The 26,418-nt window shown below is 44.3% G+C and overlaps 1 protein-coding gene across 1 annotated transcript in view; it reads left to right on the forward strand.

Annotated features, from left to right (window-relative positions):
* Nucleotides 1–1,278: 1,278 nt before the first annotated feature.
* Nucleotides 1,279–26,418, forward strand: part of LOC306736564 (ephrin type-A receptor 4-A-like) — a gene marked incomplete at both ends in the record, with an annotated part of 25,344 nt that continues 204 nt past the window's right edge. Inside the window, 18 exons of the mRNA XM_079218210.1 lie at nt 1,279–1,435; nt 2,172–2,239; nt 7,471–7,668; nt 7,988–8,098; nt 8,523–8,877; nt 16,269–16,424; nt 17,203–17,736; nt 19,158–19,282; nt 19,427–19,586; nt 19,691–19,802; nt 20,688–20,746; nt 20,961–21,074; nt 21,166–21,351; nt 21,488–21,549; nt 21,746–21,955; nt 22,361–22,537; nt 24,555–24,742; nt 24,933–25,118. Of these exons, the coding sequence (XP_079074336.1) occupies nt 1,279–1,435; nt 2,172–2,239; nt 7,471–7,668; nt 7,988–8,098; nt 8,523–8,877; nt 16,269–16,424; nt 17,203–17,736; nt 19,158–19,282; nt 19,427–19,586; nt 19,691–19,802; nt 20,688–20,746; nt 20,961–21,074; nt 21,166–21,351; nt 21,488–21,549; nt 21,746–21,955; nt 22,361–22,537; nt 24,555–24,742; nt 24,933–25,118 (3,158 nt within the window). The remainder of the gene's footprint in view (nt 1,436–2,171; nt 2,240–7,470; nt 7,669–7,987; nt 8,099–8,522; nt 8,878–16,268; nt 16,425–17,202; nt 17,737–19,157; nt 19,283–19,426; nt 19,587–19,690; nt 19,803–20,687; nt 20,747–20,960; nt 21,075–21,165; nt 21,352–21,487; nt 21,550–21,745; nt 21,956–22,360; nt 22,538–24,554; nt 24,743–24,932; nt 25,119–26,418) is intronic.

Genomic DNA, 26,418 nt, shown 5'->3' on the forward strand with positions numbered 1-26,418 from the left:
AGACGGAGACTCACACAAGCACATACATGCAAATGCAGGCACACACACCCTTACCCATGCACTCACATACAGTTCTCTGTTTGAAGCACTCTACTCGGCCAAACACTTGCTATTCAGTGCTCTGCATTGGTTGATTTCAACAAAGGTTATCAGAACTTAACTTTGCACATGTTGAACAAGGACAACACAAAGAGAAGCACATCTCTGTTCCTCCTTTTGGGGTCGAACATACACACAACAGATTAAATTAAAGAATTTACTTCTTCAAGCTGTGCCTCTGTCGATCGGAATTGTTCAGCAGAGTCTTTGAGAGAGGGAGAGTGTAGGAGGACGGGTCATGAGCTGGCTCTTTGTTCACGCCACCTGGCTTCTAAGGCCATAGTCCTGTGCCTTTTTGTTTATAACTGTCTTATTATTAAATAATGATTCTGCTCCTTTTCCATTATTGTATCCTGTTAGTTGGGGAATGACTGAAGCTCATTTTCCTCATCGTATTTGCCCTAAAACATCCAAAAGCCTACTAGGAAAGATCCCTGATCATTCATTGGGTTTCTCCTCTTTCCCCTATAGCAATCACCAACAGGTGGCGCTGCAGTCACACTCTCCATGCTCCTCAGGACAAAGAGCCTCCAACAACCCCAGTTGTGATCAAGACAACCAAATCCAAGCAGTTGAGTCATTTATCAGGAATTTGTGACACATTCATGTTTTGGAATTCATCTGACAGACTGATTTTTTTGTTTTGTTCACGTGATGATTTGACGGTCACGACCCCGCAGGCACCTCTCAGGGTTATCAATGTTAAATGTTATTTCTGAAGCGCGACACGGACTATGTAAAGGAGTTAACTGTGTCCTCTGTTTACCCGAGATGAGTGTATTCAAAGTGGGGTCCTGCCCGGCCCTCTACCTGCTGTTGTTCAGGAGACCAGGAAGTGTCTCCCTGTAAAATTACGCAGAAATGCTGTTATTTAATTTAAAGTTACTACAGTCAGCTAGGCATGGATATGTGCTGTTACTTTCCAGGCTTTCTTGTTTGAATCCATAAACCTGCAGATAGGTCTACCAATTAATATCAACAATTGCTAAAATCCATTTAATCGTGTACTATATCTTAATTTACGTAGCTATGGACCACATTACTGTAGTCATGTTGGCTCATGTCATTTGAATTACCATGAAGGGAAGCATCTGAGTGTAAGAGACCGCCCCAGTATCCACTGCTGCATCCAACTCGCTCTCACACTAGGGTTCATTCACACACACTTTTCCCACCGGGATGGAGCCGCTTCAGCTCGCGCGCGGAGCCAACGGGCAACACACACGCTGTCACTCGGCACACATGGCTGCACATTTATGGCGAATATATTCCACGTTCGTCTGGATTTTACCACTAGTTTCAAGTTCGAGGACGAGGATTTATCAACCCAACGAAGGTGAGTGAAGAGGGAATCGTCTGACCGCGTGCGCGAGCGCGCGCGTATATGTGTGCGTGTGTGACACGTTCGTGTTGTCCGCTCCTGCCGCTGGGAGACAGCTGCGTGCGCTCCGTCCGCGTCCTGGAAGGTTAAGAGCAGGGCGAAAATGCATAAAAAGTTGGATTAGGGGACATTTTATTTTTAGTTTAAAGAAATTCCTGGTTTCTCGCGGAGTTTTGCCTCCAAGTTGTTCAGCTGCATGTTATGTCTTCTCAGTACGGTCACGAAAATCTTTTGCCTCTTATATTTTCACATGATATGGTCAGCGCACAGCGTAGTGGTGTCCAGATAAGTGTGAAACATATAGGCCTTTATTCATTTATTCAAATGTAGCACCTTTAAACTCACATCAGGTTGTTGTTTCTTTATGCATACATAAGAGTTGAAGCCATTAAATCAATATTACAATTAGAAATTATATTGATGTATCTGTTATAATATAATACACACGGTAATTGGAATTAACAAACATACATAGCAAATCAAGATATTTCATGATCATTTCTATATGTACTCCAGGTGTAGTCCTTATACTTTATTTAGGGTGTAGTGTGGTGTGGTTAAGTCTCCCAATTGCAAAATAAATTCAACTTATTTCCCACTGCTGAAGAATTACATTTTACATTTTTACATTTTTCCAGCAATGTCGGCTGTTTGCCCTTAAACCACTTGCATGTGTAAATGTGCATTTTAGTGACCCTGCTGGATACCAGGACAGTGCCAGGAGAGCTGAAATGGGCTGCCAGTCCTTCCGAGGGAGGGGTGAGTGGGAGCTTTTTTACAGATACACTGTTCACAACCACACTCACTCACACACACTTGTACACACTTGGTCTGGAAACTGTAAATAATCATCCCACAGATTTTGAAATGTGCTGTTGTTCACCAAGCCTATAAGTGCTAATATGAGATAGCTGGCGTCGTGTTTGGCACATGAAAAGGCATAAACCAGCTTGGTTGTGGGTGTCATTTTTTAGGATTTTTTACTACCATGCAGTTGCCAGGATGAATCCTGCAGATATCTATTTTGTATTGCATCCTCATCTTTTTGTACTTTTTGTTGTTTGCGATCCATCAATGTCCATCTTCTTCCTCTCTAACTCCCTTTTGCTCAGTGTCTCTCCCACTTTGATGGTTTAGTTATTGGTGAACTTGACACTCATTTCTTCACTCACCATGCTCTCATTCTAACACATGCTGCTTGATTGACGGGGTCCTGGTCTGCAGGCACTGAGCTTTTGATTACAGCCCCCCCTCCCCCCTTTCCACATCCCTCAGCTAACACACACGCACACAAAACACCATCTCTATGGTTGAGGCAAAGCTTTTTTTCCTTTCTCTGACAGCTGTGAATTCTGTCTGCTGACAAAAGAACCAAGACAAGGAGGCATCATACCCCATGAGAGTTTTTTTTTTCCACAGCTCATCCTAATAAACACATGCACTGCAAAGACTCTCACACGTAAACACACGACAGCACACAAAGATATGAGCATACACTCTTATGTGCATATACTGTAGGAGTGCACAGTTCCAGTCGGACCAATGCTTGAAATGTGAGGCTGATAATGTTTCTGATAATTTGATAATACAAAACAGATAATGATATCATAAACTAATGTTTAAACATTAAACTTAATTGTCCAAAATGATTTGCTCAACAGTAAACCTCAATGGAAATGAAAAATTCGGAATAAATCAATTAAAAAACGTAAATAATGAACTTGATTTACGCAAAGTTTAGGTCACATGTACATCCATCTATCCATCCATCCATTATCAGCCGCTTATCCAGGGTCGGGTCGCGGTGGCAGCAGGTTAAGCAGGCCGACCCAGGCTTCCCTCTCACCCGCAACACTTTCCAGCTCATTCTGGGGGATCCCAAGGCGTTCCAAGGCCAGCCGGGAGATATAATCCCTCAAGCGTGACCTCGGTCTTCCCCGGGGTCTCCTACCAGTTGGACGTGCCTGGAAAACCTCTAATGGGAGGCGTCCAGGAGGCATCCTGACTAGATGCCCGAACCACCTCAGCTGACTCCTTTCGACACGAAGGAGCAGCGACTCGACTCCAAGACGGACCGGTACAGCGCCTGTTTTACTGCTGCAGCCGCACCGATCCGTCTGTCGATCTCCCGTTCCACCTTACCCTCACTCGTGAACAAGTCCCCGAGATACTTGAACTCCTTCGCTTGGGGTAGGCAGTTTGTCCCCACCTGGAGAGAGCAATCTACCGGTTTCCGGCAGAGCACCATGGCCTCAGATTTGGAGGCGCTAACTCTCATCCCTGCCGCTTCACACTCGGCTGCAAAACGCCCCAGTGAATGCTGGAGGTCACGGTCCGAGGAGGCAAACAGGACCACATCATCCGCGAACAGCAAAGAGGCGATCCCGAGACTCCCGAACCGGATCCTCTCCGCCCCTTGGCTGCGCCTAGATATCCTGTCCATGAAGGTCACGAACAGGACCGGTGATAAAGGGCAGCCCTGGCGGAGGTCAACACCCACCGAGAACGTGTCTGACTTATTACCGAGGATACGAACACAGCTCCTACTGCAGGCGTACAGAGACCAGATGGCCCGTGCCAACGGGTCTGGCACCCCATACTCCCGCAGCACCCCCCACAAAAACCCTGAGGGACCCGGTCGAAAGCCTTCTCCAAGTCTACAAAGCACATGTAGACTGGTTGGGCAAACTCCCAGGAACCTCCAGTAGTCTTGCAAGGGTAAAGAGCTGGTCCACTGTTCCACGACCGGCACGGAATCCGCACTGCTCGTCTTGAATCTGAGGTTCGACAAGCGGTCGGAGCCTCCTTTCCAGCACCCTGCCATAAGCTTTTCCCGGGAGGCTGAGCAGTGTGATGCCACGATAGTTTGAGCACACTCTCCGGTCCCGCTTCTTGAAGATGGGAACCACCACCCCGGTATTCCAGTCCATGGGCACTGTTCCCGACCCCCATGCAACACTGAAAAGACGTGTCAACCAAGACAGCCCAACAATGTCCAGCACTTTCAGCATCTCAGGGCGGATCTCATCCACCCCTGGCGCCTTGCCACCAAGGAGCTTTTTGACTACCTTAGCGACCTCTGCCAGGGATATGGGTGAAACCACCCCAAAGTCTTCCGGCGCTGCCCGCTCTCCGGGGGACATGTTGGCCGGGTTTAGGAGTTCCTCAAAGTGCTCTTTCCACCGCCCGACGATGTCCCCAGTCCGGGTCAGCAGTTCCCCCCCCCCCCCCCCCCCCCCCCCGCTGAGAACAGCCTGGGGTAGCCCCTGCTTTCCCTTCCTGAGCCGTCGGATGGTTTGCCAGAACTTCCTTGAGGCCAACCGAAAGTCCTTCTCCATGGCCTCCCTGAACTCCTCCCATGCCCGAGTTTTAGCATCCGCGACCATCGCAGCTGCAGCCCTTCTGGCCTGCCGGTACCCGTCAGCTGCTTCAGGAGACCCCTGGGCCAGCCAGGCCCGAAAGGCCTCCTTCTTCAGTTTGACGGCTTCCCTCACCCCCGGTGTCCACCACCGGGTTCTCGGGTTGCCGCCACGACAGGCACCGATGACCTTCCGGCCACAGCTCCGAGCAGCCGCGTCCACAATAGAGGCTTTGAACATGGTCCATTCGGGTTCCATGTCCCCAGCCTCCCTCGGGATTTGTGAGAAGTTCTTCCGGAGGTGGGAGTTGAAGACCTCCCGGACAGGATCCTCCACCAGACGTTCCCAGTTCACCCTCACTACACGTTTGGGCTTGCCTGGTCTTTCTAGCTAACTCCCCCGCCATCTGATCCAACTCACCACCAGGTGGTGATCAGTTGACAGCTCTGCTCCTCTCTTCACCCGAGTGTCCAAGACACTCTGATCTGTCACACTCGGGTGACAGATCAGTTGATACGATTACAAAGTCGATCATTGATCTACGGCCTAAGGTGTTCTGGTACCAGGTACACTTATGAGCCACCTTATGTTCGAACATGGTGTTTGTTATGGACAAACTGTGGCTAGTACAGAAGTCCAACAACAAAATACCATTCGGGTTCAGATCGGGCAAGCTGTTCCTCCCAATCACGCCCCGCCAGGTTTCTCTGTCATTGCCCACGTGAGCGTTGAAGTCTCCCAGGAGAACTATGGAGTCGGCAGCACAAACAACAGTCAGAGCCTTACTCCCCGCAACCCGTAGGCGCAGGGAGGCGACCCTCTCGTTCTCCGGGGAAAACTCCAACATAGCGGCGCTCAGCCGGGGGCTCGTGAGTATCCCCATTCCCGCCCGGCGCCTCTCACAATGGGAAACTCCAGAAAAGGACAAAGTCCAACCCTTCTCCAGGAGCTTGGTTCCAGAGCCCATGCTGTGCGTGGAGGTGAGCCCAACTATATCTAGCTGTTACCGCTCCACCTCCTGCACCAGCTCTGGCTCTTTCCCCGCTAGCGAGGTGATGTTCCACGTCCCTAGAGCTAGTCTATGCCGCCGGCGATCGGCTCGCCCAGGTCTCCTGCCTGGCCCGCTGCCCGGTCTGCATAGCACCCGACCCCGATAATTCTCCCCGCGGGTGGTGGGTCCACAGGGTGACTGCTGCTCCATGCTGTTTCTTCGGGCTGAGCCCGACCGGGCCCCATGGGCGAAAGCCCGGCCACCAGACGCTCGCTGACGAGCTCCCCTCCTGGGTCTGGCTCCGGGAGGGTGCCCCGGTTTCCCTTGTCCGGGCGAGGTAGCTTCAGACCGTGGGCTGCTATTCATCGAGGTTTTTTGAACCGCTCTTTGTCTGGGCTCTCCCCCGAGACCTGTTTGCCTTGGGAGACCCTACCAGGGGCTGATGCCCCGGACAACATAGCTCCCAGGATCACTGAGCCACTCAAACTCCTCCACCACGTTAAGGTGGCGATTCATTGGAGGAGAATGTACATGCAAATAAAAATGTACTGCACTGCAGTTTCTGCCAACATATATACCAATTTGAATTCATTAGTATATTTGTAATAAACCAATATCGGCCAATAGGATCAGTCCTGATGACATATCGATCAGGCTCAATTATTCACACTCAAACACAGACTCCCTCCTCCCAACACACACACACATATTCTGTCTTTCTCTGACTCTCCGTTCTTTTTCTTTCTTTCGACACGGCACGTTTAGTGTGTATACAGCTCTCACTAGAGCAGATTATTATTCAGTGGCAATACAAAGCCAATTTGGAGTTGGGAGGCTAAGCGGTCATTTGAAGGGTCACAGTACAAGGCAAATAGTCAGCTGTATTGAGATGGATGGGGCAGTGAAGGTTGAGCATGCTTCTCTTGTATGGAAATGCGCCTTTAAAAACCTTGGAGTCGCAACAAATCTCAACCACCGTTCACTGCAGAATATTGATGCAAGAAGGAACGTTTTCAAACGTGCCCCAGCATCTGAAATTTAGTTTAACCTGTTTTTCTGTATTTGTGACGTCAAATATGTCCTCAAATGGTGAGAAAAACACAATACGTACTCCACAGGGAGCATGTTTTTATGGCAATAGCTTCTGTAAGAGTGCAGTGAACTCTAGAGTGAAACACACGTTATGCCGTAGGTTTCAGTTCATGCCAGTGCAGAATGAAAAACACCTTTTAGAGACTAAAAATCATTGTTAACATTTAGCCTTGTTTACTTTTTGACAAAATTGCATCATCATTTGCAGCTGCCACCAGGGACTGTTTCTTTTAGCCTCCTTACCTGTTGGTGCACTTAAGTACTTGTCAGAAACTCTGACAACTGAAACTTTGGAGTCAGCAACCTTTTAAATACAAGCTGCCTCCACATTCCTGTCCTCTCCACAACATCTGTATGTATTGTATCCCAGGTTTTCTTTTTTTTGACAACACATCACTTCCCATTGCTACTTGTTAGCTGATATTAATGGAACATGTTTTAAAGTGGTGGCCTTTAAAGTTAAGTATACACTATATTAAGGAGCTTAAATGGGATCAAGGCAAATTCACATGTGTAATAATGCATTTGCATCTATGTTTTGCTTGCAGTGGGAAGAGGTGAGTATAATGGATGAGAAGAACATACCTATCAGAACATACCAGGTGTGCAATGTCTTAGAGCCCAATCAAAACAACTGGTTGAGGACTGACTGGATCCCTCGGTCTGGCGCTCAGCGGGTCTACGTTGAAGTCAAGTTCACCCTGAGAGACTGTAATAGCTTGCCAGGGGTCACCGGCACCTGCAAGGTACCAGAAAACACACTTGCAATATCTTGACAGAGCATGATGATCATTGCATGGTTTATGCGCAGTAGAAAGTTGTAGCAAAATCAGATGACGTCAAGGATTCACGTTAAATACTTTACTTCTTTAACTTGTTCACTTTTATGCTAATTAGTAGATGGACAGGCCGCTGCTAATGGTGCTTTATTATATATTACAGCTGCTGGTTATTCAAGCACAACCCTCCCTTTGACTCATTATCATATTAAGAGAAAAGATGAGCGCTGATGATGATAAATAGATGCCTCAGTCTCACTTTATTTCTATCCCTTTTGTCTTGTAGGAGACATTCAATCTCTACTACCACGAGTCTAACGAAGACAGAGAGAGCTACATCAAAGAGAGCAGCTTCATTAAGGTGGACACTGTGGCAGCAGACGAGAGCTTCACCCAGGTAACACTGAACAACTGAGTCAGACTTTGAGTTCTTTATCTTCCCTCCTCCACTCACTTTAATTTGCTCTTATCTCGAAAATAAAAAAAAAAACATGCAGCACTTAGCAGTAATTTTGTATTTGTTTTACAAGCACTTTTATCTTGGATGTCCATTCTGCCGTCCTAGAAATGCCGGCTGGCTGCTTTTGCCTCGACCCCACAAAAATTACTTCTGATTTTGGCATTGTTGGCATTACTGCTTCTTTTACCTTCTTTGCAGTCAATATAAGTCAATCTGGCTGAGAGCCAAATGCTGAAAAAGTGAAGATCAGCCATGGTCCAACAGCAACTCCCACTTTAAGTTGCACAAGCAAATTGAATTAATAAGGGATGACACAGTTTACTGCATTTAATTAATGCAGCTCCATTCTCTTTCCATCCAGGTGGACGTTGGCGACCGCATCATGAAACTTAATACTGAGGTGCGAGACGTGAAGGTCGTGACCCGGAAGGGTTTCTACCTGGCCTTTCAGGATGTTGGCGCCTGCATCGCTTTGGTTTCTGTCAGAGTTTTCTACAAAACCTGTCCGCTCACCATTCGTAACCTGGCAACGTTTCCCGACACCGTTACCGGGGCCGATACGTCTTCCTTAGTGGAGGTCAGGGGGTCTTGTGTCAACCAATCAGAAGAGAGAGAGGAGCCTAAAATGTACTGTGGTGCTGATGGAGAGTGGTTGGTTCCTATTGGTGGATGTCTCTGCAACCCAGGATATCAAGAGAAGGGCGGCACATGTAAAGGTAAGTGACGCTCTCCCAAAATGTGTTGTTTGTTTTTTGTTGCGGTCTAACTGATCCATTTTTGACTCAGAGCTCTCCACTCCTCTTGTGTTGCTACCTCTTAGACCCATGTGCCTACGAGTAACAATGATTAGTGTTCTAGTTAACAAGCTATTCGCTAACAATAGAACACAGTGACAGAGATGTGGTTTGTGTAGTAATTAAAACCTTCTTGATTATTGGTTGGATAGTTTTTCCAAAGATTATTTTTAGAATAGTTGTCTTCTTAAAGGAGCTAGTACATGTTTGGACGTATATTCTACGACACCACAACCAATGAATGTTGGAGGTTGTTTTCACCTTTTACAAATTTCTTCAGGGCAAAAGTAGTTTGCAGATAGATTTGAAAAAGACTATGCTACAATTTGCAATACATGTTTTTATTTCTAGAATTATCTCCGTCCTTTTTGAATGGTAAAACATATGTCAATGGAATTGGCATTTGTATTTTTGGAAGATATGGTTTTTTAGTTTTTTTTAGTTTGGGAAATCCAGTTATTTGTGTTCTTGCAGACTTAGATGAGATGATTAATAATGCTAATCATCTCTTCACTTTAAATATACACTTGACACTTTAATAACAGACCTATTTTAACATGCTCTTAATTTGTTTGTTTGTTTATTCTACCATTGCAACATGCTTTATTGCTATGCACCATTTAATGTAAGTGAGTTTTAGGTTAAGGGTAGGCTAGCCATTTCCAGTCTTTGAGCTAAGCTAACTGTATTCTGACTGCAGCCTCTTTTCTCACAGTCCTGAGAATAGTTTGTATCATATTTCTCAAAATGTCAAACTGTTCCTTTAAAATTGTCATCTGTTCAGGTTGTAGGAGATAGTAATAACAAATGTTACAATTGTTTCGTCAAAAAACTGGATAACATTTAGCTGTAGACTCTACTTTCAGATTATTTTGAAAAGTAGCCCCCATCTGTTTAAATATGTTGTTAGGCCATGCAAATACAATATCCTCAATATAATGAGCATCCCATATCTTTTAACAAATCCGAGAAGTAAATAGGTTTTGTTTTACTTTTTATTCCCGCAATGATAAGTAGATGCTTTCAGGTCTCAGTGTGAGGTGTCCTGACATAACAACAGCCATCTGGACTAAGATGTCATTCTATCACTTACAAATCTGGTCTGAACTTTAACAAATATGCAAGCTGTTCACACCACACACCTCTCACCAACATAGATGTGGCGTTGATGACGTGTGATGTTTAGAAATGAGTTGTTGTGATAGTGAAGACAACTAAATGTGCGTGTTTGTGTGAGAAAGCTGGGTGAGCGGGGGACAGCAGACTTAGTGGAGACACTTTTACAACATGGCTTCACTCCCCTTATTCAGTCTCATACACAACGGACGCACGAGATGTTCCCACACACACACACACACACACACACACACACACACACACACACACACACGCACACGCACACGCAGATGCACGGGGACCAATAGAGACAACAGAGAGCGACTCACTGATCTGCGGCCTCCGTTTTATTTATGAAGCCTATCCCAGCAGGCTAATTGTATAACAAACAGACCCATAACTCAAAGAGAAAAGAAGAGGCGCTGAGAGAGAGAAAGGCTAAAAGATGGACATAAAGAGAGCAATGCGGTCAGTGCCAGTTGGTGTTAAAGACAGGGGGGAAAAAATGTGCAATAAGAAGAGCTGTAGCCAAAATTGTGTGTGACAAATGTTCTTTAAAACCTTTAGTCCGCTCGCCCCATTTGTTCGCTCTGAAAAGAGGAGGAGGTTTGTGGGGTGGTCCCTGAAGGCTGAAAGATGTTCCTCCTCAACTAGATTTAGGAGAGCCCCTTGACTCTGTTGAACCTCCAGCAGATGTGAAGTGCCATCTATCTATCTGCGGCTCTCTTCTCTGTCTCCCCACTCTCGCTCCCTGTCAGCTTGTTGGCCGGGCTCAGCTGCCTCAGTGGAAATCTATCAAAGTCTGGATGAATACCGAATGCTGCTCAGCGAAAACTCTGACCCTGCAGTATTGGATGGACGCCTTAACACCTCTTCCATTTTAAATTTGAAATTCGCAGAGAGAAAGAGAGGAGGGTGCAGGGCAGAGCGAGATGGAGGGACAAGGCATCGAGTTTTGAGAGGAGATTTAGATGATCTGTCGAATAGTTTCTGGATCTTCGAGACTCGCGAGCCTTCACTCAGTCAGTGTAGCAGACACAGACACAGGCACAGACAGAAGCTGAGTGAGAGAAGAATAAATCATGTATAGCCTCACTTTATGCACCAAATAGATACCAAGCAACATTTTGAACTAGTCATTTGCTTTCATGAAAAGATTGAAGAAATCACAGCATCTGGGCCGAGAAACAGTCCTGTCTATAACACCCCTTATAACAGCAACTTGTTGTTTCTTCACTTTGTTTTTGTACGTATGAAACACATTCGATATTATATGTTTATTAGTGAGTTATTTAATTAAGCAAAGCCGGGCCAGCTGTCTCGCCTTGTTTCCAGTCTTTTTGCTAATCTAACCTTCCCCTGGTTTCACATTTAAGAGACAGATATGACAGTGGCATCATTCTTCTCATCTAACTCTTTTCATAAAAGATGAAATGTATTTCCCCAAACTTCAAACTATTCCTACTATACCACCCATGATATACCTCAAATTCTAGAAAAACTCATGTAGTGTAGTAGAATACATCATATAACTTACATTTATTTCCAGCAAAATTTGGCATTACTTATTTAAATTTATTTAAATTATGCTAAGTGCCAGGGCTGGTGTAACAACCACAGTTTGCTTCTGTGTAGATATGTGCAGTCTCTGCCTGTGTTTTTGCTTCTCTAATGCATTTTAGCATTCCCAAAAAGTCCTGTTGAATTCAACTGAAACAAGACTAGACTTAACTAATGTGGTGAAATGTGAAAAGTGCATTTTCACTGTAGACGATAAAGGATGGAGAGGAAGAGAGGACAAGCTCTGGAGAGGAAGAAGGGATTAGACGTTGAATGGGGCGAGAGGTGGATTGAAAGAAGGCCACTGACAGCAATCAATACAGGGCCGCCCCTCCCCCGCTGGGGGTTCATCAGCGGGTGCAAAGGGGACCAGGAGAGAAACACAAGAGAGAGGGAACTCCCCTTCTTTTCTAAACCCGTGGTTAAGACCGAGGTCATGACTGAGCCTGATGAAGACGTCAAAAACTCTGACTGACAGTCACACACACACACACACACACACACACACACACACACACACACACACACACCCACACACACACACACACACACACACACACACACACACACACACACACACACACACACACACACACACACACACACACATACATACAGAGAGAGTTTAGCTACAGAGTGCAGGGTCATGACCGAGGTAGATGAAGACGTCAAAAGTTTGACAGCTGCGATCCGTCTGGGAGGATCAGAAACGAGGGAGGAGAGACAAGAGGAGAGAAACAACAGAGAGAATTTGAAATGTGAACGGCCGGAGAGGCGGAATGAAAGAGGAGCCTTCTGCTTTTTGTTTCACTGTCTCTGAGCTGGCCTCCTTCTTCTGTCGTCTGATTCTGCTCACCGCCTGGGAGGGTTGGACTGTTGCTCTGTATGTGTGTGTGTGTTCCCTGCATCCAGAGAGATTTCATGGTTGTGCTTCTTTCCAACGCACCTGCGGTGTCTCGTCAACAGCAGAAAGCATTTTCAGCGAGAGGGATGAAAAGAGGGAGAAGAGAGCGTCAGAGAGAAAGAAAGCCACACTCAAAGAGAGATGACAGAAAGAAAGTGTGAGCGGATGATAAAAAGAGTGCGTAATCGCTGTATTCAGTCCCTCTAATTATTGCATCGCATTTCTGGACTGTGGTCCTGTTGGATTGCTGATTTGTGTGTGTGTTTGTGTGTGTGTGTGCACCCGTGTAAATGTGTGGGTACTGTATCTCTGATTTTCTGCCAAACAAAGCCCTCCCTCCCATATACTCACAGTTTGGAGGGCTGCCCAGAAATGCCTAGAGTGTGGTGGGGCAAACAGAGAGGGAGGACGTGTGTGCGTGTCTGTACATATGTGTGTATGCAGGTGACAAAGCAGGCAAAGAAATGGCACAAGTAAATGTCTGAAGCAAACGAAACCCAGGTGGGGGGAATGGTTTGCATTCCACCGTCACAATCAGTGTGTGCGTGTCTCTGTGTGCGTTCTATTGTCTCCTTTTCCCAGGTTGTTCCTAATGGAGCGGAGGTTTGCCAGCTCCACCAGTCCGTCTGTAGTTCTCTGGCATCGGAACAAGCCCCGCTCTCCCTCGCTGTCTCTCTGTCTTGCTCTCATTATCCCTCATTTCTCTTCTCCAACTCCACGGTGTGGGGGGTGCTACTGCTGGTGGCGGGGGGTGTTCTGTGTCGGGGGGTATTGTTGCAGAGCCCTTTTCACATGCTAATGTTCTCACTGTTGGCTTTGGGCAGGCACAGACAAATCCATACACATTTCTCCTCAAACCACCAGTTTTTGTGAGTGTTTAAATATGGGCAAACTTAAAGCTGTGGCTTCCCCTGAGCACATTCCTAAGGTTTTAAACGCAGAGTGATATATGAGTGGCTGGTGCCCATGTAAGATATGAGATGAATTGTGATGCCAAGCTGTGTAGGAATGTGAGTTTCAAGGGAAGCTGGCTGTTCTCTCAATGAAGACATACAGTAGGAAAAAGATAAGAATCACATCTTATCTCCAGCATTTTCTGTGGGTTTTAATTAACAGGGCATGAACCCTGTGATTAATAGCATCCCTCCTTCTTCCGTGACAGTCTATCAATCCGTCCATCCATCCGTCAATCGGTCCCTCCCTCCATCCATCACAGGGACAGGTGTCACACTGGAGCGGTCGGGGGTACTTCCTCCATCTACACCCCTCTGCTGGGAAAGAACAAGGGATGATGACAGATAACATGGGGTCAAGGAGAATACACATACACACCCACCACATACAGTGTGCCGACAAGGCTCTTAGTTGGATTTCATGTGAGCTGCATTTGCATTTTAGGTAGCAGATGAATGCATATGCAAATGCCGACAATGCTGATAGTAATCAAAGGGCACCTTCCCCTCCGCTTCACTCCCTCCTCTTCGCTTGCTCTCTTTTTCTATATTCACCTCTTTATTTCTCGCTCCTTGTCAGTCTATTTATCTCCCTGTGTGTCCCAGTCAACCTTCCCTCCATCCTTTACATGCTGTCACTTTCTCGTGCTCACAAGCAGACAAAAAGCTGATTGCAGTGCTCTGCTGCTAACAGGCACAATGTGGACATGTTCATTCACCTTATCTTATCGCTATGTGCGTTTGTCCAAATCCCTCCCAGTTTATTGGTCGAGCTCAGCTTCTGCACGGACCTCGGTAGCGTAGGGTTAATGTCGGGTTAATGACACTCTCATGAGCTCTTATTCCAGGTCAGCAGCGCTCACCCCCCCTCGTCGAAACCAGCGCTAAAAAGGACACAAAAGCCGACACACAACAGAGAGAATAAAGACATGTGAGGGTGCTGAAGGAAGTTTATGGCTTCCAATTCTTCCTCCTTTCTTTCTCTTCCTCCTTCAGTCTGTCCTCTGTGTTGGAGACAAGGATAGAGGATTGGGTGGGACAGAGACAAAGGCAGCATGCTACCCCCCCCCCCCGGCAGAGTCTTGTTTAGGTCTATAATCAACCCTTAAGTCCTTAGGAGGTCAAATACTTTTCTGTGTCTTTCTCCCTTTAATTCCCTCCCTTTCCCATCCATAGCTTACTTACCCACATTGATGATTAAAAACAAAGGAATGTGCAGCAGGAGAGTGATAATGCTTAGTTTTATCTCACATTTGATTATATCAGCTGACACATTATGATAAGTCATTAACCAGATGAAAGCCAGCCTCATCAGCTGTAAATATGTTTATGAATTTACAGGTTTCGACTTTATAGCGTTCAGCCGTGTGTGCAGTCTAATTTGAATTGGTATCAATATCCAGCCATAAATGCTGCGAGTGGACTTCAAAAGAGGGATATGCAGAGATGCAGCAGGAGTGAGGGTTATCAGAGATACAAAGACAGATAAGTAGAGGTCGAGAAGGAAGTGCGCAGGGAGCGAATGAGGGAGGTTGTGAAAAATGTAAAAGGGAGGGCAACTGAGTGTGTGAAAGAGCAAATCTATGGTGGCTCACGCAGATGGGGCAGGTTTGTCGGTGTGAGTAGATTACAGAGGAGACTTCCTCCCTCTCATCTACTGATGAGAGTGTCATAAAGCACTCTGAGACACTCAAACACACACATACACGCACACACATCATTCCCACATTCCTATCCACTCCCACTGGGATGTTTTCATCTCCCTTGGAAATGTGAAAGGGTTGGAAAAATAAATGAGTGAACTGGGAAAGATGGTGGGATTGAGGAAGTACAGTGAATAGGGTGTGATGATGAAAAAGAAGGTGTTGAAAAAATGATTCCAGTGGTAACAAATGAACTGAATTTAAAGAGAGAAAAATGTCTCTAACCAGCCATGCTTTGCCATCTCTTTTGCTTCACCAGTGGATGTCAAGCGGTATAATTAGGCACTCATTTGTTGCATTGTTGTTCTGTCAATGCATGAATTCCTTGGTATACAGAGAGAAGATTTCGCTTCATCCTCCCCCCTCTGTCTCTTTCTCTTTCTCTGTTTCTCCTCCATATATTTAAATGTCAGTAATATTTGTGCTGGCGTTTTAGTTTTGATGTATTCAGTTTGATGTTCAGTGTTTCTGGTTTCTGTGAGTGGGAGCTGATCAGTGAGTGCTCTTTTGGTGTTTCTTTCTTTGCTTATCAAAGATAAAATAAATCATCGTGCTTATCCCCTTCATGCTATATCTACTATATCTTGAAGGTGTCAATATGGAAGACAACAAAGACTGTATCAAGGGTCATGGGTCAGCTGACCTGTTTAACCATTTGTTCCATAAAAAGTAAACAGCTAATGTTCTTTGTCCAACAAACAGTCCAAAACGTACAGTATTTAGTTCACTTTCAGATACGACAATCAACAATATCAAATATCTACTTTTCATGAGCTGCAACTACAAAATGTGTTTGGTATTTCTACTTGAACAATGAATAAATCATTCAAACTGTTGTTCATTTATTTACTGCTGATAATCATTTCAGCTCAGGCAAACATTTTTTTTGTTGCCCATGTGCATATGATAGCTGAGAATAAAATACAGGTAAAGTAAAGTAAAACTGTGACTTTTTCTTTTAAACAAGTTTGCATCAATGTGACATGTTGTTATTGACATTTTCTGATGCTGGTGTATCTGGCTAAGCAGTGTTATGATAGCGTAGTCTTAAATCTGTCTTTGTCTGTTCCTCTGCAGCCTGCTCTGTTGGTTTTTACAAGGCCAAGTCTTCAGATGCAGGATGCTCGAAGTGTCCTCCACACAGCCACTCACTAAGAGACGGGGCGACTGTCTGTGACTGCCACTCTGTATTCTTCCGCGCTGACAGCGACCCTCCCTCCATGGCCTGCACCCGTAAGAACACACACACACACACACACACACACACACACACACACACACACACACACACACACACACACACACACACACACACACACACACTAGTAAGACTAATAAGTAAAAACACAGACAATATGTGTGAGCATTGCTTGCAAATAAACGCATTGTCTTCCAACATCTCTATCTCTACCAAACAGAGGGATACACACACTTGTCTGAATGCCACCCCTGTTTCATGATCACATTACTTATGACTAAGTCACTTTCTACATCCTGTCTGAAAGTAAAGACATTGAGAAGTGAATAAATGTCCTCTCGCTCTGCCTTTCTCTCTCTGTGTCTCTCTCCAAGTCTCTGAGTAGATCCTGTGTTACAGACTTGGAGACCTTGGTCTGTGTGTCATAAACTTAATTATGCCTATATACAGCACATGGTTTCCTTGGCCTGGGAAAAATTAAAACACACACACGCACACACACACACACACACACACACACACACACACACACACACACACACACACACACACACACACACACACACACACACACACACACACACACACACACAGCCTGTCCCTCAGACACAAGACACACAAAAAAGGAATACCGCAGAAGAAAACACCAGCCATCAAAAACATCTCTGAACAGTATGGTTTTCAGTGTGATGCCAGATGTCTACATTCCATCTTGTGCCAACAGCTCCCCCCCCACACACAGTCTGTATACTCTCTCCCCAGTTATGTGCAGATAGAATGAATGTAAACTTGGTTGGTTTTATTCATTCTCAGAGCCACCGTCATCCCCACAGCAGCTCATCTCCGTGGTGAACGAGACCTCGGTGGTCTTGGAGTGGGGCCCCCCTCGCCGGCTGGGAGGACGAAGTGACACCAGCTACAGTCTTGAGTGTCTCATTTGTCAAACAGCGAGCCATAGTCACACTAGCAGTAAAACTCTCCTCAGGAATCACAGCACCTCCCAGCCTGAGGCTCAGCACAGTGGCCAGGAAATGCAGTCCGACCAGGGGATTCTGGGATCTGAAGTCCAGTCAGGGAGAGGTGTCTACCAGAGCAGACCAGTACCTGGAGACTACCCGAGACTCGGCTCAGGCTCCATCTCCAGTTCTCAGCTCTGCCTGCCTTGTGGCTCCGATGTGGTCTTTTCTCCCGATCAAACCGACCTGAAGACCACCAGGGTGGTGGTGAGCGAGCTCAGGGCCCACACACACTACACCTTCATCGTCCATGCACGCAACGGGGTCTCCCACGCCAGCGGTGCAGGGGCAGCCCAGAGTGTGTCTGTCACTGTCACTACCAACCAAGCTGGTGAGTGTGATACATGATCTGTTTTTCAGATTATTGCAGCAACACAAAATGTGCTTATAGATGTTGTCCGTAAGTGGGTCAGCACAGTACCAACTGCTGTTCACTGCATGCCTCTAGGGAAGCAAAGCCCCATGGGTAATGTTTGAAACTGTGGAAGCATGTTATGAACATCCTTTGTATGGAACTACATACTTGCATGCTAAAACGACTCTCCACCCTAAACACTGCTGAAAACAGCTATTGGGGATGTATTTTTGCATTCAAAATGATTGAGGAAATACATTTTGAATAATAATATTTTTTATTAATAATAATAATAATAATAATAATTTTAATTAATAATAAAATAATAATTTTAATGCATCTTAAGAGTGTTTCAGCCATGTCTTTGTTTCTGACCTAAAATACATTTTGAGATAGTGACTAAATTATAAATTGAACATTTCAAATACATTAATGAAGAGAAAACGGACGAAATTAGATTTGAAAAGCTGTCATGCATTTAAATATATTTGCTATAATTTACATAAAATTTGAAGCACATAAAAGCCATGGCCATATTCTAATACTGTATGAAAATACCATATATTGCAAATGTACTACTTCTCCATGAACAACAGTGTCAACGCTAATGAAGCCACAAGACACTTTTCTTGCTTCTTCTCAACTGAAAACTCTTGCTCTTACTATCGCTGTCATAGTTGCCATAGTTATTACTCTGTCCTCCTACACCGAAAAACAGCTGAATTAATTACAGGGGGTGTTCTAAAGAGGATGTCAGAAAGCATTCTGGGAAATGTAAATCACTGACTTAAATACAAATAGGAAGAGCGTGTTGGGAATTATAGATTCGAGGAATAAGTAAATGAAACACCGTAAACTCAGAACAGCATTAGCGCGATGGCAGGGTTTCCTAGTCTGCTCTTGACGACGGAAGTGTGTGAAAAATCACCCAGATTTCATGGCGTGTTTCATTTAAGTTGTGAAGATGTCAGCTGGTGTGTGGTGCTCCTCACAAATGCTCTCCATTAGTTTTCAGTGTGTGCTTTTTTTTGCATGCTGTTACATCTCAACTGTCATTGCTTTAAGTCTTTACAATGGCATTTAGAAAACACCACACCTGCTTAGTTCCAGGAGCCCCGGGGAAATAACTTTGTGTGCACAGCATGAGAACTGACTGGGATTTGTCAAGTCCAACCTGCACCACCATATGGCCCTATATTATATGAGCAGGCTTGAGATTTAGGTCAGTTCTGAGGTGCACTAGGTCAATGGGACATGTCTTTATAACTGTATTCTGGGCTGTGACACTATTATAAATGTTATCTTATTAGCAGCATCATAGAATATACAGAATATCATTCCACAAAATTAGACTATTTCCCCCTCATCACACCTGCCCATCTCTCTCTCCTTCTCAGCTCCCTCTCCGGTGTCGTCCATCTTAGCCACCGATGTCACCAGGCACAGTTTGTCGTTGTCGTGGCAACAGCCGGATCGACCCAACGGGGTTATCCTAGAATACGAGGTCAAGTTCTATGAAAAGGTGAGGCGTCTGCAGGTTAATGCAGCTAAGGCAGCTGTCTGGAATGCCAATATTCTGGCACGCTGTTTGTATTTCACTGATGTTGACGAGGGATTTGCAGTCAAGCATTGAAAAGAGGCCCCTCTTTTTGTCCCGTCTAATCAGGATCAAAAAGAGAGGTCCTACCGCATAATGAGGACCTTCTCTCGGAGCGTCGATGTCACAGGTCTCAACCCCCTCACTGTGTACGTGTTCCATGTGCGTGCTCGCACAGCTGCTGGATACGGAGAGTTCAGCACCTCGTTTGAATTCGCCACCAATTCAGGTATTGTGACAATAATGTTTAGGAGTTTTACAGGATGCACCAGAGTTTAGTTTGACGAAGCTTACAACTTTCTGGTTTATGACCTTTGTGTGCTTCCCTGTTAGATCCCTTCCCCCTGATTGGAGAAGGAGTTAACTCAGCCTTCTTGCTGCTGTCTGTCAGTGGGGTTGGAATTTTACTGCTGATATCGGCAGCTGTCTTCATCATTAGCCGCAGGTACGCACTCACACACACACACACACACACACACACACACACACACACACACACACACACACACACACACACACACATACAGGCATCCATACAGGCATGCATGCACACCTATAGGTTGGTTTGAAGTTTTCCCATCAGTGCATCACTGACGTCAACATGAGTGCTGTCTCTACCTTAACTACTACTTTGGACCAAACTACCACAATGCACACAAACAACACACACAACTCCCCTGCCAGTGTGTGGCTAAATAATGTGTGTGTGTGTTACCTGGAGCTTTTAAAGGGGATTAGAGTGGAGACAGTGATAATCCCTTTGTCCCTGACTTGTCATTACTGTCTCTTTAGCAGCACAGCTTGTGTGTCAGTTTCACACACACAAGCATGTGCAAGTGCCCACAAACACACAAACACACACACACACACACACACACACACACACACACACACACACATACACACACACACACACACACACACACACCTGCTCACTCACAAAGGTGTTTTTGACAGTTTCTTTGTTTAATGGAAAACACCTTTTATCTTTCGCTATCTGAGGCATCGCCCCTCCTCCCTCTCTCCCTTGAATGCTTTTATCTGCTCGCTCTGTCTTTCCTGCAGCCCGTTGCTCTCTGTTCTCATTGTCATCGCTCTTTCTCTTGTAGCAAATCCGGAAAACCCAATAAATGCATAGCGCTACTGGGAAAAAATAATATTGTGTGTGTGTGTGCGTGTGAAAAAAACTTTTGTCAGTTCTCTTAACTGTAAAAGTCACAACAAAAGCATGTGACAAATGAAAAAAAATGTTCCAGGTATTATTTGACAGACTTAAGTGTCTTTTCTATGATTATGTGTTAAATGTCCATCACTTCTTATGTCTCATCAGGAGGAGCAAGTACAGTAAAACAAAGCAGGACTCAGAGGAGGAGAAACATCTTAACCCAGGTACTTGTGCTGTTAAAAAATATTTAAAAAACGAGAGACGGGTGGATGCTCTTTTTCTCTTAGATCCACCTTCACACATCTTACACACATACTGCCAAAGAAATTTACATAACATATACAGCAGCAGTTACACAACTCATATTTCGTACCCTCCTCTGCATCCCTCTTTCTCCTCCCTCGCTTCCTCTCCTCTCCCGCATCTCTTTTATGGCAGGAGTTAAAATCTACGTGGACCCGTTCACCTACGAAGACCCCGATCAGGCTATCCACGAGTTTGCCAAGGAGATTGATGTTAGCAGTATTCACATTGAGAGGGTTATTGGCATGGGTAAGCTTGGCATTAGAGCTCTCACACACAAACACGTACACAAACACATGCTTACGTGGTGCTGACACTGCTGCTTGATCTTTGTGTGTAGGAGAGTTTGGGGAGGTGTGCAGTGGTCGGCTGCGTGTTCAGGGTAAGAGGGAGATCTACGTGGCCATCAAGAGTCTAAAGGCGGGATACTCTGACAAACAGAGGAGGGACTTCCTGTCTGAGGCCTCCATCATGGGCCAGTTTGACCATCCGAACATCATCAGGCTGGAGGGTGTGGTGACAAGATGTGAGTTGTTGACAGAACCTGTGAACTCTAAGTAGTAGTAGTAGTAGTAGTAGTAGTAGTAGTAGTAGTAGTAGTAGTAGTAGTATATGGGTTATGTACACGTTGTAATTCAATATTTCTAAACTTACCTGTCCAGGTAAACCATTGATGATCATCACAGAATACATGGAAAATGGATCCCTGGATGCTCTTCTTCGGGTACAAGCATTTGATTATACAGTTTCATTTTGCTTTTTATTATTCATTTATTTATAAAAAAATGCTACTAAAAGCAAAATTTGCTACTATAAAGCAAAATAATTTTTTTATAACATGCACTCTCTCATGACTGCCCAGCTAGTCGTCGTTGCCTATGTTAACCTGTTCTCTTGTCTCTATCATTCTAATTTCCCAGAAACATGACGGCCAGTTCACGGTGATCCAGCTGGTCGGCATGCTGCGTGGCATCGCCTCAGGTATGAAGAACCTGTCAGACATGAGCTATGTTCACCGGGACCTGGCAGCTCGAAACATCCTGGTCAACAGCAACCTGGTGTGTAAGGTGTCTGACTTTGGCCTGAGTCGAGTTCTGGAGGACGACCCAGAGGCGGCCTACACTACACGGGTAAGTAAGACACTCAGAAGTAACGTATGCATGCACACTGGATGTGGATGTGGGAGGTAGAAGAGAGAAACAGAGCAGCAGTGCTATGAATGAGGGAACAAACATTATTTTCTGATTGCCTTACGGCAGTTACATTCTAAAGCACAAATAGATGAGCATCAGACACTCCACAGATGATTTACAGACACTCTCAGTTGCATTTCATTCATTACATCCAATGTGCATCAGTAAATACTTTGTCGTAGTAAAGGTTTATTTTTTTCCAAGAGTATTTTTCGATGAATTGTTTCCATAATGTGTTTTAGTTCCTTGAAAAGTAGTTTTAGAATTAAAATGACCGGGAATGTTTTGGTGTAAACATGGCTATTATTCACTAAAACAAATGTACTTGTACTGCTGTTCTAGGAGGTCACTGGGACTTATCTGTCCCCTGGAGGGAAGATCCCCATCAGATGGACGGCTCCAGAGGCCATCGCCTACAGGAAGTTCACCACAGCCAGCGATGTGTGGAGTTACGGTATCGTCATGTGGGAGGTGGTTTCTTACGGAGAGAGACCCTACTGGGACATGAACAACCAGGATGTGAGTCATTTTTATGTCTACGAGTTGCCTCAAAGACAAAAGAGTGAGCTAAATCACCAAACACAGAATATTAAAAGCTAAATGTTGATTTCAGTAATAACTGAAAGATTCATCTTCATTTTAATTTCCAAAAAGCTGCTTAAAAGCTTGTCTGTGGGATTGCTCTTGTAGTTGCCCCTCATGCACTCTGTCGTGAAGCTAGATTTTGGCAATGAAGTTGGTGAGTACACTGTCATCATGACTGGACGTGAAGATGACCAAAAATAGATAGATAAGATAAATTAAAATAAAACTTGAGCTCCTTGTCAACTTCCTTTTCCGTCTAAAAAACTGTTGAGCAACATTACAGTCAATTTCCATCTTAAATGTAATTTATGAACTGTGATAAATCAAAGTCAAATTAAACTTTATCTTCCATACAGTCCACTGACTGGATTTAAATTAACTAAATTTAAACAGATAAATAAATTACCACTTCTTTAGGATATTTTCAGAGAGGACTTCTGGAGGAAAAGTATCTGTCCTCTATGTGAGGGACTGAATGCTGACCCAGAGGCTTGACCTCTGCACCATTTTGAAAATTGATTTTTTTTTTTTAGCCTTCATCCTCAGAAAGGGCAGCAAGCCAATATTTTGTTCTTCAGTCACAATATATTGTTTTGATGATGAATATTTAGTCTTGATTAAAATTGACTCGAAAATGCTGCTTAGTGTTATCCTTCAGTCAAGCACACATTACATTTAAATGTAGGGGTGATTCAGTTATTCTGAATAGTTTTCAGATCTCAGACACAAATCCTATTTCAGCTCAAATTTGCAATCACTTTGCTATCAAAGCTTGTTAAGTTTGAGTAGGTCAAAAAGACAGGCTGGCATATGGAATTCTTCAGACATGATTGATTTCATCTGCCACGCAGTTGTAGTTGTAGAAAACTTTCCTCATAAGCTGTTCTCTAAACACTCTATCCATCCTTTTTACTTTCATTTTCTTCAGAGTAAATTAGTACACGCTGAGATGCTCTTCTGTCTTTTTTAGCTGGTGTGTTTTCGTGAAATATAGGGGAAAATATAGCTAAATACAACTTATTTTCTAATATAACTCCATAGCTGTCACCCAATTCCTTATTTCATAAGAAGGCATTTTTGAATATGATGTATTTTCATAGTCAAAATGGTGGCTGAGCAGCACTCAAAGCTGCAGCAGAGACTGGGACACACAGCCCATAGAGGCAATTACATATATGGCAATGGTCCAAAATGAAAACCAAATATAGGATAAAACACACTAACTCACTGACTCCATGGTAACAATACATATTTCTGTTTACATCCCCCAATGCTCCCAAATTGTATTTCCAAAACATAAAACATGTTTTCCCCAAATTAGGAATACACAAAGAAAATTTGTAGGAGTTACAAAGTCCATTAATATGAACTTTTTACATATTATTTTTGACACCACTCAGACTCAAAAGGCGTAGTGGTCTCCGTTCTGTCTGATCGGGGGGCGCACAGTGTCAGATGTTGGAAGCCCCTGATGAACAGTATTGTCCCTCCGTGTTATGTACAAAGGAAATAGTGGCGCTGCTCACAGCTGTGAACAATTAAAATAAATGTGATGGTGAGACAGCTCTGGAAAGATGTTGGAAGACAACAGAAAAGCAATAAATCTTCGGTGAAAGGTTTTGCTTTCTTTCTGTCAAATTTAACTGGCAGTAGCTTTTTAAAGTGGCGGTTTGATTGAAGTTTGTTGCCGCATATATTTAATAATTCCCTTCACCAAACCATCATGATTTGTTGTATACAATACACAAGTGCAAACACAATATACTATAACAATAAGTGTAGTGTGCAGTGTATAGAATCATAAAAGTAAAGTCGTTTAATCTCAGCCTGTTTAAGAGTCTTCTCTTGTTTTGTATGGTTTCAGTTTGGCATTAGTGAAATTGTTTAACTGGATCCAAGTTTTGGGAAGAAAAGAAAAAATGAAAACAACTTTCACCTGACCTTACTTTAGGTGATTAAAGCGATAGAAGAAGGCTACCGCCTGCCTGCTCCCATGGACTGTCCTGTGGTGCTGCACCAGCTCATGTTGGACTGCTGGGAGAGAGAGAGAGCCGAGAGACCCACCTTCAGCCAGATCCTCAACATGCTGGATAAACTCATCCGTAACCCTGGCACTCTGCGCCGGACAGGAGGAGACAGGTACATATAAATCACAGACCAATACACAGAATACATATCCATTTAATATTATTCAGCATTAATTCTACACTCACGCTTACACACTTTCACCCAGATGATTACTTGCACACGGTGCTCCTTCAGTTATGATTTCCCAGTCCTATTTTAGTACTTTGCCACCACCAACCTCTCGCTCTCTGTGTTTTTACAGACACACGGCGACTATGCTGGAGTCAGGTGTGGGTTCAGAGGTGTGTGTGTCAGTCCTGCCAGAGGTGTGTGTGCCAGCGTGGTCGGTATGTGAGTGGCTGCGGTCCATTGGGTTGGAGAGGTACAGAGACACTCTGGCAGCAGCAGGATATACCAGCCTCGACAGCCTCCTGGCTCTCACACACCAGTAAGTGCACCTTCATGTGAAAATGGATTTTGACATTTGTTCATCACTTTTCTAGTGCAAAAACACAAGCTGCATATACAGAATAATCTTTTACTCAACAGTCATGCTCAAGTCAAAACAAAGAGACAGACATTTTCTCACGCGTTGCAGTCACAATGAGAGCCACCTGTAGCACAGACGTATTTATTTGCACACATAAAAGAGCAAAACATTTACTGTATTTGGTGTCTTTTCACACAACTGCAGCCATGTAATTTTTGTATCTGGCACTCAGTATGCTCAAACAAACTAGTTTGTATGAAATGTGATTCGAACATGAAAATTAAGGGATAAAAGGTAGCAGCTTCTGTTGTCAGGAAGGTGTGGAGGGAGGAGGTTTGACAATTAGAACCTTGACAATTAGAAAAGATACCTCTTTATAAATATATTCTAATTGATTCATTAAATGATACATCTCAGAACCTAAGCCTCTGGGGGCAATAGACTTTCTTTCTGTGGCTCCGGCGCCAGCCAGCAGACTTCCTCTACCATGCGCTGCTCAGACGCAAGACCGGAGTTGGAGTTGAGAGACGTCGAGTTTGACCTGTTTGTCTCATATATAGCCAGTTTATAAGCTAATTATGAACAAATTAAAAAAACTAAATCATAGTCAGACGACAGCCAATGGGGTCCGAGGATTACACTTTTCGGTCTATGTGTTCCGACTTATTTGCTCTCCAGACTGTTTACTTGCGTTCAACCAAAGATTTCTCCAACTTGATTGGTCAATACTACTTGGACTACAAAGATAAACCAGAACGCTTCCGGAACCAAAATCCTGTCCTTAATTAATGAGTAATTGTCTTAGGTTATATAAAGAATATCTAATGTCATCTGAAATCTATTAAACACACATAAAAGAGCCATACCGATGAAAGGATGACATATCCATTTATTATAATAAATATGGCTCTTGAAATTTAATGTAAAACAGCTTTGCAACTACATTCCCATGCCACTGAGCATGCTCAGGGTTGTGGTTTCTTTTTCACATTGCTTTTGCTTTGATGCTTTACTCTTTTATGTATTTTAATAGTTCTGAATAACAAAGACTGTTTCAGGCTTTGGCGACAAAGACAACTTGATAATAAGGTTCTAGCTTAATTGGTAGATCAGGTTGGCTAATAATTGTCAGGTTGGTGGTTTAACGGTTGTACATGTGTTCTTGAGCAGACACTGAACCCAAAAAAAGCTCTTAATGTACGTGTAGAGGGGGAAATCAAAGTATCTGCAAATCGTCATGAGCCAGTCTTATCCTTTG

Source organism: Taurulus bubalis, assembly GCF_910589615.1.
Source record: "Taurulus bubalis genome assembly, chromosome: 1".
Lineage (NCBI taxonomy): Eukaryota > Metazoa > Chordata > Actinopteri > Perciformes > Cottidae > Taurulus > Taurulus bubalis.